The following is a 19,632-nucleotide window of genomic DNA, read 5'->3' as shown; positions in this document are numbered from 1 at the left end:
TTCTGGCTTGAAAAATGTGTGTTTCTGCACAGTCTGTGCACCAGAGTGTATAGATGGGCTCTGATTTTTGGTTTTAGGTTGTTTTTTTTTCCTTGAGTATTTCAAAAAGCAGTTGCTACCTTGGAAGGCAGTTGCACAGTTAATTCTCAAACAAGCTAGATGGTCATGGATCATGGTCAGGCAGAGCTGCCAGCTCCTGGCCAGGCTGGAGCAGGGATCTCTGGGTGTTCCTCAGCTTGTGGAGTTTTCCATGGGCACAAGTGATCCTGTGGCTGTTAGAGCAGTGTCAGCATGCACCTCCCTGGGCATCCCTTTATTACAAAAAGCCCTAAAAGTGCATCCAAGCTCAGAATTTGGGAGGAAGCTGCAGCTGATCACCTCCATCTCAGGAGTGTTACTTTATGCTTTAGTGCAGTGGAGAGTAGCTGACTGTGCAGTGCTTTCTAAAATAAGCTAGGTTAGCAACATAAGTTTTCTGTTAACTTGGAAATATGTTATAGTGAACTGAGGGGGTTCTCTCTTAAAATAACTCTGAAATTGTGGAGCAACTGTATATTGAGATGGCAGCAGTGAATTCCTAGCTCTGAATTACCAGCAGGATGGGGGGAACCATTTTAGCTCCTGCTGGAAAGTAACTTTTACTGCTTTTTGTTTAGGAAACCGTGTTGGATAATATGGCTGAAGAGGGCAGTATGTGTGAGTCCCAGGATGCTCACATGGAGAAGAGAATGCTGCCAGAGGTGAGCTCCTGCTGCCCCTGGGCTGAGAGGCTGGCTGGACAAATGGACAGAGTATCCAGAGACCTGCTGGCTCTCCAGGAGCAGCTGCAGCAGCTCGTGGCTCAGCGAAAGGCAGCGTGGTGGGAGAAGGTAAGGCAAGGCTCTGGCTGCTGCTCATGAGCACTGGAGATCTGCTTTTTCCAGCTCTCTGCCCTAGGGCAGGCTCCCTGTGCCACCCTTGCTGCAGTCACAGTGCCAGAGCTGTGTTGATGCCCACAGCATGCCCAAGTGCTCTTTCAAACACAAATCTGTGTGCTGGAACAAAACAAGTGTTCTCTTGGAAGGGCAGGCTTCAAAGGATAGGCACTGCAGAGGAGAGGAGAAAAGAGGAGGAGGAGGAAATCATGGCAGCCCCCAGAGGGGATGGATGCAGCAGTAATGGTTTCAGTGAGAAAGTAAAGTATTTACAGGGAAAGGGGCCAGAGCTTGTCAACTTTCATTGAATTAGGAGGCTTTGAAATGTCTGATGGGGGAAGGAATAAGAGGAATTTGAAACCTGTGAAGCGAGGGAAGAGACTGAGCACAAGATTTGATGGCAGAACAGACTGGCTGTGGGAGGCTGGCTGTGGAGGAAAGCAGGTGATCTGAAGGGAGTGTGCTGGTATTTGCTGTGTAAGGATGGGGAGACACTGGGAGCTGTGGTGGGGCATAAATAAAGGAGATGGTAATGCAGATGTGGAAGGTGAATCTGAGTATCACCATACTGGCACAAGGAGAACAATGAGGACACAGGCATAAAAAAACAGTGATTTTTTTGCAGGCAGCAGTGGAGAGAAGGCTACCACAGAATGTACAAAACCTGTGGATGGAGAAGAAGTGAAAGAAACAGCTGGGGCAGACAGAGCAGTAATAAAATTGCTGTATCACCACTTTGTGTCTGTCTTAACTCACAAGAGGGCTCTTTTAGCCCAGAGTATTTGATTTTTTTTTTTCTTTTCAGTGGTTTTAGATTGGGGTGTTGGTAGACAGGATTGCAGATCAACTGACAAAATGGAAACTGGCAGGTTGTCAGATCAAAAAGTATTTGCCCAAGAGTTCAAAAGGCATCTGGCATGGGAAAAGTGTGTGGAGAGCTAATTGCTCTCTTCCACCTTAAGCACAAGGAACTAATTAGGATCATTTGGACAGGGAAGGCACAAGGAGCTGCTGCTTCACACAGAGTACAAAACTTCTTCCCACAGGGCACTGTGGGTATAAGCAGTGTACATGGATTTAAAATCTGCTGTACACATTCTTGGAAGCTGAAATCCATCAAAGACTATAAAATATGCTGGTACAAATTGCAACCTTATGAGTTAGTGGGAGAACAAATCATTGCAGGCTGGGGGAATATTCTGAGGAAGTATATCCATGTATTTACATTTAAGAGTCTTGTCTGAGCACTTACTGTCACTCACTGTCAGTGAAGGGGTACTGGACTAGGCAGATATCTAGAATCATCAGATTTGGTTGTTCCTGGGCAAAATGGGAATGACTGTTGCAGGACAACTCAGACGCCGAGTTCTAAAAATAAAATTTCCAGTGCATGATTTCTAAAGCAAGATATGCTCTGACTTCTCTTATATGTAACAATATATATGCTGTTAAATGATGTTATGTGTTATGTAATATCACACTGTTTTTTTTTTTTTAAGTACTTAAATTTGAGGTTTAAATCCAGAAAGAATTTAACTGATGACTTCTTTGAATTAGATGCACTGGATTTGAATGGATTTGAATAATGGTTGGTCATGTTGCAGTGTTTCTGAGGTCCTCTGGACATTTTATGAGTTTGTGACTGTGATAAATGGAGTGCATCTTCAGTGTGTTGTTAAAAGGCTGGTTTACCACAGATGCCTTCTCTTCTACATATGCCCTGAAACAGAATTGTTTTGTAATGCTGCATGACAGCATTTTTTGGAATGCTTGGGGTCAGATGGCTCTCCATCAATCCTCTTTATACCAAGCCTTGCTTTGCATAGTGCTGCTCGCGTGATGCTTTCTTCCCGTGGTCTGTCCTTTTTCCCCACAGCCAGGATGCTTGCTGAATGCAGGCTCCTCTATCAATTGTATGCTTCTGACCTCTTCTTTCCCCTGGAGAAATAAGCTTATCAAATCTTTCCTTCTATATTATTTTTTTAATCAAGCAAAGAGGAGATACGGCAGTAGCCGAAGCCATTATCACTAACTTTGTATCTTGCAATACTGAGACATCTGGAAATTATCTTGGCTCTTACAGGCATGCCCAGCTGAGGTACAGCACAGTTTATTACAGCTCTTATGTCCACTACCTTGTACTTGACAAAGAACCTGATAATCCACAGAGTGCTCCTGTCTGTGCCAGGCAACTGGGGAGAAACTGGACAGCACTGGGGGCATGTGATGGAACATGCCCTGCTGGGGGAGAGACAGCACAGCTCCTGCAGAGGGAAATCCTGGCTGGGAATCTGGCTCTTCAAAGAGACAAGAGCAGTGGCTGGTTGCTGTAAAGCTGTTTATTGCATGAATGCATCAGTTTTGAAGGCAAAGAGTTCAGTGTTAAAGTCCATGCTAAAGCTTTCTGGCATAGAGTCCCAAGCAGAAGCAGCAGCAGCAGCTCCCTGGCATTTCTTCTTCTTCTCCTCCTCCTCCTCTTCTCTTGTCTCTGTCTTCTTCCTGTGTTCTCTTACTTCAATACAGGGGATTTTATTCATAAATCATCCAATGAGCTAAAAACAGAATTCTAAAACATTCTTTCTGCACTTATCAGAACCTAACTTTAAAATATGAAAGTAGTGTCAGTCCTTACACATAATTTAAGCATATAGTTCTATCTGTTCACATAAATGGGAAAGCCTGCAATTGGTCCATCTCTTTATTTTGGGCTGTGTAGAGGTGTTTCAGGTGTGTTAAAGTCATTGCCATGTCACTATGCCTGGTTTGCAGCACTAAACATAATTTCTTACAGTTCAGGATGATGTTTCAGGGTCAATGAATCTATTTGTTGCAAGTTTGATCATTTGCACATTGTGATTCTGGTAGTTAAAACTGCCCATCTCGAGTCTCTTAAAAATAAGGGAATTATTTTGCTTATTTTCATTTGTTTCATTTTTCATTTCCTTGTTTTCTTTTGTTTGTTCCTGCCTACCCCCAGCTGTTTCTTTGGTTATGTGCTTGGAATGACCCTAAAATGATTTAACCTTTCAGAGACATTCACTAGAAGGCATTTGAATGCTGCCATGGGATTTGGGTGATTTGTGAAACCCTGATTAACAGGACATTTTAACTGATACCCATCTCTAGGCAGCAATGTGTTCAGTATCTTGGAGGAGGAAAGGCATATGACAGAGGTGTGATCTGAATATGGGCCTTGCTTTCTGTTAGCTTTGCTCTTTTCTGTGCAGCACTGGGCAAATAGTCATTTCTTTGGTGACATTTTGGGGATCTGGGAATGATCAAAAAAGGGAGGGAAAGGGTTAAGCTTTAAGAACATTTCTCCTCTCAGAAACAAACTTAACTATAAAAGATGAAATCTCCTAATCCCAGAAGTGAACTTGTTTGTTTGCTTTTTCCTTTCTGAATATTCTGTTACCTGCTCCTCTATTAGAGGGGAGGATTTGATTTCAGTCTGTGTTAAAACATTTGGCATCCACAAGCTGGAATGCAGGGTAACACATGGTAATTGTTTCAGTTTTCATCACCTAGATGCTTGTACCATTCCCAGCTTTTGCTGGAACTCGGGATGTTGTGTCCTGGGATCCTCTGTCTTCTCTTGCATTTCCAAGCAAGCCAGACTCCTTTGAGATGGCAGTGTGATTGGGATGGAGCTTGCTCATGCATACATCTCTGAGGCACAGACCAGAGCTGTAATCTGAGCTAGAGCAGGCTCTTTCCACAGCAGAATTCCACCCAGGAATCCTGGTGGCTGTACCTGCTTGGCTGCTGGTGAGACTGCAGTGCCTGACCCTGGTTATGGACCAGACCCCCATCATCACAGTGGGAGAGCACTGAAACCTACATTTTGTCTTTCTTTCTGTATTCTTCCCCTGATCCATCTCCTCCCCTCCATTCAGTAATCCCAAACCCTTGCAGATGTCTGCTGGGTAGGGATGGGAGGATGCCCAGAAGGGATGCTCTCCAAATTCATGGCGTGTTAGGGAGGGGCTGTGCAGGACAGGGATGTTTTGTTTTCTCTTCCTGGGCAGGGTGGGATGCAGGTGAAGGTGGTGAGGACTGAAACACAGAGGCACTTTCCCTCCATCCCCAGAGTTCTGTGGTTCACATAAGCATTTTGATATTGCCAGCTCATCACAGCACTCTGCCAAAGACCTTGGAGAGTCTGCAAAGAGAGATCTTTCTTCTAAGGTCCTTACATTTATAAAATACTTAATGGGTTTTGATTCATTTTGATTTAAGGCTTCAATATTTTGGATGGGAAAGCAGCTCCAGAAGCTGATGCTGGAACATGGTCCTACATCCTCCTGTTTGTGGTTGGGTATTTTTTTTGTTGCTCTTAGCAAGATTGAGTTGAATTTTATCTACTCACAAAAATACACTTCCAGAGTTTTTCTTTATGCTTCAATGATTGGTGAGGAGCTGTGGGTCCCTAATAGCCACTGCTAGGAAAAGATGAAGTCTTGTTGCCACCTCTAGGAAAAGATGAAGTCTTGTTGAGGGGCATGGATGGGGCTGGCTCCTGGTGGGCTGAGTTCTTCCTGCACTGATGCAGGGTTGAGTTGTGTTTCCTCTGCCTTAAACCAGAGATTTGTGGCAAAGCTACAGCTGAGCTCTCACTGAAGAACTCTCCAAGGTTTGTCAAAACCCCCCTTTTTTTTCCCTTTTTTTTGTGAGCACACTGTTTCCATCTCATCTTTGCTGTTGGTGCTGCTCATTCTCTTTGCCTGTGCTCTTTGCTAACATGAAGATGTTAGTGTAGCCAGCAGTTAATTATCTGTGCTGTCTGGGCTGGAGGAAGTGGAGGAGTGCTGGGGAATGGTTCAGTGCTGGTGCATTTCCTCAGTCAGCACATTCCCTTTCCTGGTCCCAGAACGCTTCTGTGCTCCACTCTGTGTTTGCAAACCTCCATCTGGAGCCCTGAGCAGCTGTCAGTGGAGCTCCTCATGCTTGAAGGAATTGAAGAACTAGCAAGACCACAAGAGCAGCTTTTGGAAGTGCATGGTTGGCTGGGCCCAGATGCCTGGATAGGGAGGAGAGCCCACAGAGGTGAAGCAAAACATCCATCAAAGGGAGGATGGCAAAGAGGGACAAGTCTGCTGCCTCTTATGGGCAGTTCCTGCTTAGTTAAGTGTAGGATTAAATCTGCTGCTGGTGCAATTGCAGATTTAGGCTACTGGAAACCGTACAAGTAAATACTGATCTTTACATTCACTCTTTCTCTTGGATTTTCTTGCATTGGTTTGTTTCCTCACTCATCAATATTCCTGGCAGGAGATCTGAGGCTCTGCTTGTTTCTGGTGAGTGCCTGTGGAGATCCAGGTGATTATTGATGGATTCCTTTTTGGGATGGAAGGAGAAAAGGAGCCACACCTGTGCACCTGGGTCTCCTTTTGGCTGCAGGATCTCAAATCTGATGTTCCAAATTAGCCTGGTTTAGGGCTGGTGTGCATGTGAAAGTTACTGTACATTCTGGAAGATTGATTGAAAGACTCTTGCTTGTCTCTGAGAGCTCTGTGTAGGCTGGCCAGGCTTGAAGCTTGCAGCACACAAAGGCTTGGAAAGATAAGTGTTTATTCTTCATTTGCAGATGCAACTTTTTTGTGCAGATTGCTGAGGGAGTGACGAGCTGTGTGAGACACAGAGGCTCTCTGTGTGCCAGTGGCTAAATCAGCAAACTGATTTCAAACACACACACAAAGCATAACTGGAAATAAATCACCCAGCCTGACATTTTTCATGGGGCTTATGTAGGCTAAAAGACTGCAGCTCCTTAGGGAGGAGAGGAACATTAAAAACTCGAGTGCTGTCTCCTGCTCTGTGTGCAGAGCACAGAGGGGGTTTGAAGGAAGCGTGGGTGAAAGTTTTTCTTGCTTCCCAGAAGATGCTGCTTTCCCTCCCTTTGCCAAAATGCAGAATGTTTGCTCAGGTGACAGGATCAGCTCAAGCACCATAAATAACCAGTGTTAAATATTTTACTTGCATTATTTACGAACATGTTGGATACTGACCAAGGCAATGAAACATGTAATAAATGCAGCTGGAGAATTATACTCCCAGTAAATTTCAGATGAGCTTTATTTAATGATAAAGTGTATTAAAAAAAAAAAACAATTGCAAGGAGAGAATGTGTTTTGTAGCCACTGTAAATGTTTTAGTGCATTTTTAAGAAATAAGTGTAGCACTTAGGCTCTCACAGTTAAAGCACACAATAAAACAGGGATGAAGACTGGGAATGTCTGCAGGCTCAGATGCTAAACAATAGAGAAATATGACCTGTATTATTTATATATTTGACCCAATAACTACCATCACCTTTAGTGCAATATTAACTGTCTAACCAGAAATTGCTACCTGAAATCATGAAGAAGAAGGAAGATGAACATAGAAAAGAGACACTAACTCAAAATCCTTCATCTTGTCTCATACCTATTACTATATTATAAAATCCTCAAATCTTAATGTGAAATTCCACACTTCTATTTAACTACACACCTGTGACTTTTATCACTTAAATTTGGAAGCCTTCTCCAGGGCTTCAGATCAAAAGCAGTGTTCTCATGGGGCCAGTGCCAGAAAGCACTGCAGGCTTAAAACCCAAATTTCTGGGATCCAGCAGGTCCCAGCTCGTTCTGGCTGGCAGAGGCTGTTTTGGGTACCTGAAGCACTGTGAGTGTGTTGTACTGCACCTTGCAGAGTGGATTTTGGGGACAGGAGCTTCAGGTGCCAGGCTGACTTTGCAGACTGTGGGGATGGGTTCTCCCTGTGCCAGCAGGAGCTGGGGTCCCTGAGTGCTTTGCAGCACTGCTTTGGGTTTTTGTGTTTTTGGTTTTTGTTCTTGGTGAGTTGACAGAGGTGCTTTCAGAATTATTCTTTGCATCCAGGCGCTCAAAGCTTAGCTTTGTTTCCTTTTTTCTTGAAGCCTTGGCCTTGTTCTCTCAGTTGCCTGCCTGAAATCAAGGGTACTTGATCATAAGAGAAGAAAGTATCCACCTTGTTTGTGTCTTTGTCCCCTGTGCTCTTGGAAGAGCTGACATAAAAGTACATCTGTAATTTACTGTTGTCACATGTCTTCTCTCCAGCCAGAAATGCATCTAAATAAAGCCTTAGTACTTTTCTGAGCTCCAAATTCCCCATTTTTTCTTCATTTTCCTGGCTCTCTCTGAGCCCTGAGAGCTGTTTGATGGTGTCCCTTTGCAGGCTGTCAGAGTCAGCCTCACATCCCCCTGCAGCTGCTCCTCATCCTCAGGCTGAGATAATAAACCCTGCTGAGCACACTGTGAGAGTCCTGCCTGCAGAAAATGCCTGCACTCAACCCCTGAAAGTGCTTTCTGTAGAAAATCTCCACTTGGGAGTTCAAGTTCTTTTTCCTGTGCCAGAGCTGTGTTGCTGGAATGACCTTGGCTGCTCTGGATGCAGGGTCCTGCCTTCCCCAAAAGCTGGGATAGGATGGGAGCTGCAGGACTGGCTGCTGGGGTGGTCATGCAAAGCCCCTGGAAGGGACAAGGGAGCATTTTCCAGCTGGAAACAAAACCAGTTTGGGGGTGAAGAAACTCCCTGGGCTTTCTTTTTATTTGTAATTCTTGGGGAAGAAAAACAAACAAAACCCTTTTCTGAAAGTTTGCATGACTAGGTGATGACTTCCTCTCATCTCTGTTTTAGGAGTGGTTTGTACCAACACTGCTTTTGTTTGCTGTCCATTCAAGGACCCCATTGCTTGAATATCAAGTTTCACATCCTGTTCTCTGGAAGCAGGATGATATAAGTGCAAGGCACAAGCAGCACTCCTTCTGAAGTGCCTACTTTCATGTTGTGCAGTGATGAAAGTGTTCTAAAAGCAAAGTGGGACCCTCCAAGCCTCTGCAGGCCACTTAGATCTGAGATGATCTATCATCAGTGTTTGTCTCTGCTGCCCAAGATAAAAGTTTGGTAGAACAAATTGAAAAGTAAGTGAGCAATTTATTATCCAAAGCAATACTTGTCTGTTGCCTTCCTTTGTAATTTGTAGTTGTCAGGGTCTTTTTCAGAGTAGCTCTGCTGCCTTTTTTGCAAGTGTCTGAATTACTTACACTGACATATTCTGGTTTTCATATCATATATTTTCAGTATGTGCCTATTCCTGCTTTAATTTGTGTGATCTTCTAATTGAATTCAAGGATTTGGGGAAGTCCAGAGATAAAATTGTGGTTAAAAAGAAATGCATTATGAAAGGCTGGAATGGTAGAATGGAGCTTTTAAAATTACTGTAAAATGCTCAAGGTTTCAAATTCAGAGAAGAAAATTGGGGTTTTGTTCTCTTATTTCCTGTGGTGTGCATTCAGAATTGGGTGGCAGATGAACTTTCACAGTCTGGACTGTGTCTCCTTGCAGTGCTGTAAAGAATCTGCAAGTTTGCTGGTCCTGCTTGGAGCTTCTCAGGGCAGAGACTGTCCCCATGGTCAGGCTTGCACATCTTTAAGAAGTAAGTGTAGCACTTAGACTCTCACAGTTAAAGCACACAATAAAACAGGGATGAAGACTGGGAATGTCTGCAGGGCTCAGATGCACAAGATGTGAGTGACCACCTTGGCAGGGAGCTGAAGAGGTTTGGGTGAGCTCCTGCCTCCAGAGCACAGGGATTCTGCTCAGCTGGGATGCCCTTGCTGGAGTTTCATGTCTGCTCTTTTTGTGCTGGCATCCTCTTCAGGTGAGCAGAGGTGGTGCAGAAATTTCTTTGAAGGCCATTTATTGTTTTAAGACCTGTCCTTGTCTGGATCTACAGTAGTATAATTACATTTTTGACTCCTATTTGGTTTTTTCTTTGGTGTCAGTTGTTCTCCTCAAAAGTAACTGGAAAGCAAGTTACATATGCCAAAAATCAGAAACAGCATAGAAAATACTATGGAACAGAATCATGGAATCATAGCATCATTGAGATTGGGAAAAAACCTGCCAAGATCATGGATTTGCTAACAAATCCAGCACTAAACTATGTCACTTAGTGCCACATCTATATGTCTTTTAAATCCCTTGGGGATGGTGACTCAGCCACAGGAACTGCTTTTATCAGTTGTGTGCCCTGGTATTGCTGTTTGGAGGGGGTTTTGTATTCTTTTGGTGGAAACCCTGAAAAATATTAATGTTGTTCTCTTTTCTTAGTCCTGTATCCTTTCCCTTTATCTTAAGCTAAATTGACTTCAATTCTTTCCTTGACTCCTGTTAATGAATTTAGAGACATGAGTCTTAACTACAGAGCTATTGGATTATCTTAAAGAAAAACCAAACTGAAAAGCTCCCAAAACAAACCAAGCAAACTCCAAGAAATTATGTTCTCCATCCCAACAAGATCAGGTCACTCTTGTTATGAAATTATCTGAGTCAAATGCTTTAATTAGCATCTAGCTTTCCATTGCTGTGCTGCCTCACCATCTCTCCATCAGAGCAGTGTGGATGCTGATCTGAAGGCTTAGGAAGTGCTCTGCAGTATCTGATGTTTAGCTGAAGCAGGGAGCAGCAGTGCCAGCTCTTCTCAGATGCATCTCAGGGTGTTCTGGGTATTAAAATTGTATTTTTAGTTATCAGATCTGTTCCTAGATAAGATAGGTAACCAGCTTCTCCCTGGCTTCCCTGTCAGATTGTTTTGGAATAGCAGTAGGTGCACCAGGAGCCAGCATTCTGATGCTGAATGTCTTGCTTTAAAATGCAGAAGATTGGAGATGCATACATTCCACCCTAATTGCAGGAAATTGCAGATCCCAGCAAAATTTGGAATGCAGCTGCTTGTATAATTACATCTTCTGTCAGTTGCTATAGCTCAGCTTTACATCTCTTCCAAAATATCTGCATAGTTTATGGGACAGATAATGCCCCTGTGAATGTTACTTTGGGATCACCCCTTTCATTTATTCACCACCAGTTCCAGAGGACTGAGGTTTTCCTCCTGCTGAGCTAATAACAAGTGTTACAAATTAGTGATTATATTAAGGTGACATTTTGCTTTAGCTGCTGTAATTGTTGTTAAGCCAAAAGACATAATTTAAGTTTCTTCCTGTTGCTGGTGTTTGGTTTAGTAAGAAGTACCAACTCCTGTGCCTCAGGTCAGCTTGATTTTGATAAAGGTTTTGATAAAACCTTCCCATTTTATGGCCTTTGGGAATAGAGGGTAATGGGTCATGGAAAAGTTGTTAGGTTATTGGAAACTAAGTGTTGCTGTCTGCCACTGGTCATTGGAGGGCAGATAAGACACAGATCACAATTCAGAGTTTAATGAAATGTGTTGGCCCCACTTACACCACCATCACAGGTGGGAAATGCTTGAAAAAAAATGGTTGGAAAGGATTAACAGAAGAATAAAAAAAGGGATGAATTGGGTCTGGCTTTTTGGGAAGTGAGAAGAGTGTGATTTAACCAAGGCAAAGTTCATAACTGGAGCACGTTCTGCAAATTCCTAGGCAGAAGTGGAATTTTGAGAGCATTAGACTTTAGATGAAGGATGGTGTGAGCAGACCCAGGGGCTGGGGTGGAACTTGCTGAAAAGGAATGTGTTTTGAACCAGAACTGCATTTCACTGCTGGGGTAGGGCAGTGACAGGGTAGTATTTTCATCTGCTGGAGTCTGTGTTTAGAAACCCAAAACTATATGTTTCTAGTTTGCCAAAATGTAGCAGAACATTGCAGAAATTACCAGGTGAGAGACTGTAGCCTGTGCTTTGTGATAGGTTAGACTATTCCAACAGTTTATTATGACTTTAATCCTCAAATGTATGAAAACTGGCATTAAATGGGCTATTTCAAGTCTCTTTGTGTACAATCAATGCTCTCACAAGAAGAAAGAAACCTCATTTAGGCAGGACAGTGTGGGAAGTCTTCAGCTATTAAAATAGAAAGTGATGGTTTCTAGCTCTTTAAACTGGTTAGTCTTGAGTGTGTAGAAATTGCAGCAGAAAATTAAAACCCTTGAAAGCTGACAGCAGAGAAGCTTGATTCAATGAGACAAGGCTTATAGAGCTGCAGGACTAGCTCTGTAACTTTCTTACAGGCTTGAAATTACATTTGGGCAAGTTACTATAAGACATGAATTTGAAATTAGGGTAAGGTGTTTTTTTTATAATAAAACACCTGCTTACTCAGTGCTGTAGTGTTCCCAGAACAGCTGATTTCAGAAATTGCCTTTGCTTTAAATCGTGGGCTTTTGTATATAAGCAGCAAATGCCTTTAGATTATTTTCTGAAGGTTGGGAGCCTGATTTGCCTTCCCAGAAAATGTTTGAACTTCATGGGCTCTGCAGGGTCAGGTCCCCCCTGCTCTGTGATTTTTCCCAGCAGTAGGAGCTGCAAGATTTGATTTTTCTGTCAATTATGCATTCACAGCATCCCTTGGAATAGTGCCTTTCCCTGCTCCTCTGGGGCTTCATGGGTTACTGTCTATAGCTCAGGAAGGAAAGCATTTGTCATACCCTCAACCATCATTGTTAAAAAAAAAAAAAAACAAAACCAAAAAAACTAGACATTATGTGTGAAAAAAGCTTTGGTTTTATGTCTTTGGGATCACACAGGCCTCTTGGGTTGCTGATTTTTGTTCTGTACCAGGAGAAGAAGTGCTGGCATGTTCAGTTCCTGCTGTCTCTGATGATATTTGAGACAAACTGTGCTTGGTTTGCACCTCTTTGGGTGCTGCTTTTCCTGGCTGCTCTGTGTGCAGCAATGCAGAATGAGTGAGGAAATCCTTGTACAGGAGCTCCAAGGGCTTGTGGGAGGGAATCCTGGGATCCCCCTGGCTCTTTTGGTTATCTCCTACTTTCTTGTCATATTTACAAGTATTTCTTCTGTGCTTAGAGTGGACTCTGCTCTTCCCCCTATGTCATTGATATTTCTGCTTATTGCTTCCTTTTGCTTCTTCCTTTTGTACTTGGTGCTGTTTTATCAGTGCTGAAAAGGAGGACTTGCTGAAAAGAAGTCTGCAAATCCTTGTTTATCCCTTTTTCTGTATCCCAGGTAGGCTGTCAGCTGGGATTGCAGCTCTGCAAGGCATTTCTTGGGGGGTGGCAGTGGAAAAACTGAACTGTGAGGCAGCACAAGATATAAATAATGATGCTTTATAAAGTGTTTGTACTGAAATGTGTTGGGTTATTATGCCCTGATGGCAAAGGAGCATGGCTTGGTGGCTTGGGTATTGTGTCTGTTTATATTTCCTAATTTCCTTTCACTGCCCAACCCCAAAAGACAAGATCTGAGATTTTTCTGTTTGTTCCTTGTGTCTGGGAGCACAAAGGAGGCTCCCAGGCTCATTGTATTTTCTGGCAGAGGCAGTCATCACAGTTTGTAGTATCTGTGCAGCTTGGCAAGGATAATTTGTATTTCATCCTCTATGCTTATGGGATCTTCTCCCTGTTCCTAAGGGAAATATGAGAGGAGGAGTGGACAGATAGAACTGGAGACAGAAAATGTGCCATTCCTAGGCTTGTGCAGTGTGTTTTTCTGAACAATGCTGTTCTAGCTGTTGCTGCAAAACTCCTGGAATAGCATGAAGATATTGTGATTTAAAAGTAATGACACGATTCTGGTCTTTATCACCCACTTCAAAAGAAATTCTGTTTGGTTGGAGCTGGGAGCAATACAGTCATGAAATGGAAATGCTTCTGTGATTCCCCCTCCTCTTCCTGGAAGTGGAAGTTTGGACCTTTCCTCACTGCTGCTTTTTAAACCTTCACCTCTAGCTAGTGGCTTCCTTCAAGGATGCAACTGCGAGTCTTTCAGGCTGCCATGTGAAATTTTACCAAGCTGAAATATTGACTTCCAGCATTTGGGGGATTGTCACTTCAGCTAGGCCATTTCTGGGAATGATTTAAGCAACATGATGGGGTTATCTAGATCTCTTAGCATCTCTTTGGGATGTCTTGCGTGTTGGTTACATTCTCCCTGAATAAATTCACATTTTCTGCTGTGCAGCAGAAAAAGAACTAGTCTGTGTGTCATTTTTACTGCACACTTTATCAGTGAGTTATGAAAAAGGGGAGAGCTCAGCCTCTCTGGCATGACCCCTATGGAATGAAACACAGGGTTCTGAGAAGCTCATCACCAGAAAGGTGCAGGCAAATGTCAGGGAGCTGAGGAAAGTCTCCTTTTGAGGAGGAATCAAGTGAGCTGAGTGTGTGGGACATCTAAGCATTGATGGAAGCAGAAAGACTGTGGCAAATTGGCACATGGTCAGGGAGGTGAGTGTGGGTAACACCATTCTGGCCTCAAAGCTGTGGAACATGCAGAGAAGCTGGAAGGCATCTTACTCAAAATGTGCAATGCTACCTTTGCCACGATTTGCCCACTGAAGTCATTGTTGCCAGCTTTAATCACAGCTAGAGGATTCACAGGACTGAAAATAGGTGAGCTGGTACTGGCTGTTCTTTTCATTTGGGCAGCTACCTTTGGTTGGAAGACACTCCAGAGAAGGCTGGGCTGGGGAGGTGCTGGGGGAGTTAATCATGTTGTTTGCAGGCTCAAAGCCTCTTGTGTGCATTGGTGCAAGAGTTAATCCACCATGCTGGATTAACCAAGCTGCCTGCTCAGTTTAGTGTTTGGATGTGCTTCCCCTTGGGATGTTCCCCTTCCCAGCTCTGTACTGGGCCCATCCTTTTCTGGCTTCTTAGAACATGGGAGTTACTGCAGTTTTCCCCTTTGCTTTTAGTTCCTGATGCCTTCTGAATGCTGAAGTTACCCAGAGGAAAACATCTGGGCACACTCAGGGCAGTTTGGCCACTGTCCTGTCCCAAAGCAGCTGTGCAATGAAGAGCTGGGAAGGGAGAATTTGACCCACTGCAGAGCAGGATGTGTGCCAGCTTGATCCCCTCTGTGCTTGGAGTGGAATTCCTCAAAGTGCTCCAGGTCCCTTTGGGATGAGGATTGTTCTGTGCAAGTGGAGAAGATGATGATCATGTTGTTGTAGTTATTTGGAGAGGATGTGCAGCAGCATTCAGACAGCACTACACACCTAATTGGGAATTCAAATTCCAGCTGGTAGATTGAGGCTGAAAGGCTGAGCTGTGGGATAGAAATGGGCAGGCACAAAATGCTGAGGCTCCTAATCTTTTACAATATGTTTGTTTAATACAAAGTGGTCTATTGAGATTGTTTTGCAGAGTAGAATAATCGTTGTGTGCTGACTAATGGGAGACAGCAAGCTGTTAAAGAGCATCAATTAACCATACAGGAGAAGATTATTGAGTATTTTCACAAGCATTCAGGATGTGAGGAGCAAAGGATATTGCTTGAAGGTAACCCTTGGAGATTTTTAGCAGTTGAAATCTATAAACTGCAACAGGAGTGAGTATTTGTGGCCATACATATGTTTGCAGAGCCTTCCAAGAAGAACAGAACTGGAGTTAGCTTTCCAATTCCAGACTGTGCTGATAGGAAATAAACAGTGCTTTGCTGAAATTGTTATCTTATTTAATAATGATAATTTAAAAAATTTATCCTCCTAAGTTTATCTAGTGTTATCCCAGGAAATACTGGTCCTTTTTATAGAGGATAGCATGTGGAGGTAGGTTCTGTTCCACTTCTGTTTTCCTGGCTGTGGGGCTGTTGTCCTTGTCCTTACAGCTGTTCCTGCTTCCCAAATCCTACCCCTGCTGTTGCTGTGGGTTAGAACTGGATGCACTCAGTGCTGAGAGGAGCTTGCTGCTCCTCCATCATGTGCCTTGCTTAATGGATAATAAAATTCTCCAGTTTTGACTAGTGGAGGGTATGAAAACCTATGTTTCATTAAGAATGCTTTTATACAGCCTTACTGTGCTTCTGCTGGAGTTTAATGTGAAAAATAAATAACATCTTGTGGGCTCTGTTTGCTGACTGATGTTGTTGTTTGTAACTGATGGGAAATTTTTGCCATCCTGGATTCCACTGTTAAATCCACTTTGTGCAAACATCATTTTCCATTTATTCATTGGCTGTGGGGAGACCAGATAACATTGGATTTATTTTTTCAGTTTTGTTCCTTCTGAAGTGGTGTTAGAGAGTCGCACCTCAGTCATTCTTACAGCCAACAGCAAGAGATGTCCCTGGGATTCCTTGGGGATTATGATAAAGAGGGACCCCTGGTTCTTGGACAAGGACAAAGATAGACTTCTCTCAGCTTCAATTCTCTCTTCAAATGCCTTAATCAGCAGAGGTCTCCTTTAACAGATGGTTCTGCATCGATAAAGACTTTAATGTGTTAGTAAAAATTCACAGAAATTTACTCCTTTTCTGATTTGATTGATTTTCTTAATCTCCTTTAAGCGGAGGCTGAGGGGTGAGAAGAACTCATCAGGAGAGTATGGAGAGGATTAATTACTTGGCTGCAAGACTCATGAAGATATTCTGGAGGAAGATGTGGGATGAGTGAGCGGAGCCCTGGTGAAGTTGGTGTCATTTCAGGAATTCAATGTGACTGCAGCCCTCACACCTGCAGTGTTCACTGTCACAGTGCAGGCTGATCCCCTGCCTGTCATACCCTGCTGCATTGTTGCAGTAATAAAACCTTTCCCCCCTGATCTGGGGGATAAAAACCCCTTTTTCCTCCCAGACAGCAGCTGTCTGACCCTGAGCAGCTGGAGCTTGGCAGTGGGAAATGCTGCAGGTGCTTTGCTACCTTAGAACTCTCGTCCTTGCAGCTGGGGCTGCTTTGAGCTCTGCCTGATCTCTGGTGCTTCAGAGAGCTGCCAGAACATCCCTGACTTTACAGGGAACTTGTCAAAGCCCTGATATGTGAGGTACTGATATCTTAATGCAGATCTGCAGATTTGAAACCCCGAGGAGCTGTTGAGCTTCACCCACGGGCAGGGAAGGGAGGGGATTGAGCAGTTTCAAGGCTGGAAGGGGTATCATTAGCACTGACTTGACCTGAGCTGAGCTTTGGCCAAAGGATTCATCCCTGGAGCTGCAGTGAAGCATTTCATGGTTCATTATCCTCACAGCAGGAAACAATGTCTTACTCTGGAGCTGAATATCTTAGCTCGAATTTTCATCCATTTGTTCTTCTTATGGCTTTGTCAGCAAAGTCTGATCTTTGCCACCTTTTTTTCACCACTTCATTTTAGGAAGTAAAACAAACTGTCTGTCTCCATGAATGAAATATTTTGCACTCTCTAAGTTCCATACTCTGAGATTTGTTTTTGGGCTGTGGGTCATTATGGGTAACCTGCCTGTGAATCCTACTCTCTGTTTCCCTGTGGTTTTTTGAGGCACAAACTCCAGAACTGCACACCAGTCTCAGGAGAGCTCTGGGATTTGTGCAGGTTGCAGAGGCAGCATTGCTTTTGGGAAACTTTGCTGCTTTTTGACTGAGTGGATTTGGCAGCTTTTTGCCATAGCAGAGACAGAAAATCCCATTGGGCTGAGAACCATTTCCCTGAAGGCCTTAGCAGGGTGCTTCTTTTACAGATGTTTCCCCACTGACAAGTGCATTTTGAGATGAGTCACTGAATTCATATTTAATCCACTAGTAAAATTGGCAAGGCAGTTACCATCTTGCAAGTTCTTCAGATCAAATTGTTAGAGAACATTAAATCAAATGCTTTGGAAAAATCCCAGTATATACAATTGCTTTTATAATCCAGACTGTGATGCTGTCAGAAGAAAAGCTTTTATTTTATTGGGGCCTGTCTTCAGTGAAAGTGTGATGCCTGCTACTCATTTTGGTCTTGGCCTCTGCTTGACTTTGCTCCATTATTTTCCTTTTTCTAATTGTTACCCCATAATGAGAAGTGAGGATTAAGGAATTGCTTGCTTGCCATTGTCACCCCTACATTTCAGCACTGCCAAGTGAATAAAGCATTTGCAAACTGAAATAATGCTGTTATTCACCAGGCAATGAATCTGCTATGACACCCTGGTGGCATAAAGAGAAGGTCACTCTGTGGGTCTCCCTTTTTGCTGCGTGTGTTTTGCTCTGAAGCCAACCCACCCCTCCCCAGGGCAAGGGAAGCTTGTGTGCAAACCATCCTGGAGGGAATCTGCAAAGCAATGACTCCAGGCAGCTCTCAGGGCACTGAAGTGCCTGGTTGAAAGCTTGGCTTCATTCAGTTTGCACTGCCACACTCTTGAGTTCACACTCACAGCCAGCTCTTCTTTTTGGGACATCCTAGTCCAAACCTGATGTTTCGTGTTGTTGGAGGAGGAATGCACTCTTCCCTTCCTGTTCTTTTTCTTCCCTCTACAGGTGGCAGCAGCAGAAGAACTACAGAAGGAGAGGTTCTGTGCCACTGCTGGGAAGATTCAGGAGAGTGTTGACCTGAAGCTGAGAGCTCTCCCATGCCTTGGTGCCCCGAAGAACAAAATGCACGGTTCCTGCAGGCTGGTGCTGAGGAGCAAACACCCTGGCAGCCAGAGGGGCACTGCTGGGTGTGTGCCCAAGGAGGCTGTGGCAGCTGTGGGTGCTGCAGAGGTGATCAGGGAGCTGCAGGGCAGGGAGGCCAGGCTGCAGGCAGAGCTGCAGCAGCTGTGGGAGCAGTGCCGGCGCCGGCTGCAGGCAATTGCAGAGGGCTGGGAGGGAGTGATTTGTATCTCCCCTTGAAGAGAGAAACCAAGCAGAGGGCTGGGAGGGAGTGATTTCTATCTCCCCTTGAAGAGAGAAACCTGGGCTGGGAGAAGCAAAGCAATGGAGTGGCTTGGTCACGTTGTGAGAGCTGAGGAACCGAATGTAATTTCTCATTCTTTAGCCTGGGAACCATAACTTGTACTGGGGCCACAACCTTGGTGCTCTCTCTGCAGCTCCTTTATTGCTAACCTTGCCAATTAAACTCTGCATTAGGCCTTGCTGGGAGTGTGCATAAATCTCCCTTTTATCTTCTGGGTTTCTAGTCCTTCTGCCAAGCACTGGGCTCTTTTACAGTGCTCAGCTGCGAGGCACGGCGAGCATTCAGGCTGTGCATTGAAGTACTAATTGCATTCAATATTTCCCAGCAATTGGAAGAGTTCATTAGTCAGAAGAAATCCAAGTATTGGAGAACATGAAAAATACCAAGGCTTAGAGAGATTGGAAATGCTCAAGAAAGTGTGTTGTTTTAATTCAGCTGCTTGCAGTATTTGTGGCAGCTGTAATGTAGTCACAATAAAGAAAAACAAATACCCAATAATAAATAAAGCACTGCACTGATTTCATTTACTGGTGTGATGCACTTGGAGTAATTGGGTTCTCAAAGAGAGCAAACTAGAAACCCATTCCATCAGGTTATGAGTCACAATGAGATGGATAACTTATGGATCTGCTGTAGGAAGTTTCTGTGGTACAGAAATACAGCCTTAACTTCCAAGCCTAAGGAGTCTCCAAGCTCTGTCTCTGAAGGCTTCTTCCCTTGGAACAGTGAAATGCTTTTCTTTTGGCCTTAATTTTCTCCCCTTTTCTGGTTTGCTTTCACCAAGGAATATTTTTATATTCTAGTTGTACACTTTGAGAAATAAATAATATTTAAATAAGCCAGTCTACTTTTCATTTGTGAGTTGCTGTGAGCAGTGGGATTTCTCTTGTCTGGAGAAGCAGCCCCTGGGAGCAGGATATTTGTGTGTGTGTTGTGCAGGGCTGTTAGTCACAACCAGTGTTCCTGCTGGCAGCTGGCAGTGGGAGTGACACCCAGTCCTGCAGCAGAAAAGCCCTGTGGGCCTGGCAGGATCCCTGTCTGGGGCAGGTGGCCCCAGGCTGCTGCTCCTGGAAGGATCTCCACGGCTTTCCAAAGCAAATCCACACCACTCTGCTTTCCAAACCATCTCTGT

At 44.0% G+C, this 19,632-nt stretch overlaps 1 protein-coding gene across 2 annotated transcripts in view; it reads left to right on the top strand.

Annotated features, from left to right (window-relative positions):
- Window positions 1–19,338, top strand: part of TEDC1 (tubulin epsilon and delta complex 1) — a 64,791-nt gene extending 45,453 nt beyond the window's left edge. For both annotated transcript variants that reach the window (XM_056497441.1, XM_056497442.1), the window contains exons 7-8: window positions 657–869; window positions 18,083–19,338. In XM_056497441.1, coding sequence (XP_056353416.1) covers window positions 657–869; window positions 18,083–18,436 — 567 coding nt within the window. In that variant the 3' untranslated portion in view covers window positions 18,437–19,338. The remainder of the gene's footprint in view (window positions 1–656; window positions 870–18,082) is intronic.
- The last annotated feature ends 294 nt before the right edge of the window (window positions 19,339–19,632 follow it).

Source organism: Oenanthe melanoleuca, chromosome 8 (assembly GCF_029582105.1).
Source record: "Oenanthe melanoleuca isolate GR-GAL-2019-014 chromosome 8, OMel1.0, whole genome shotgun sequence".
Classification (NCBI taxonomy): Eukaryota; Metazoa; Chordata; class Aves; order Passeriformes; family Muscicapidae; genus Oenanthe; species Oenanthe melanoleuca.
The sequence above is the reverse complement of the archived record's forward strand: the minus strand, read 5'-3'. Positions and strand labels throughout refer to the sequence as shown.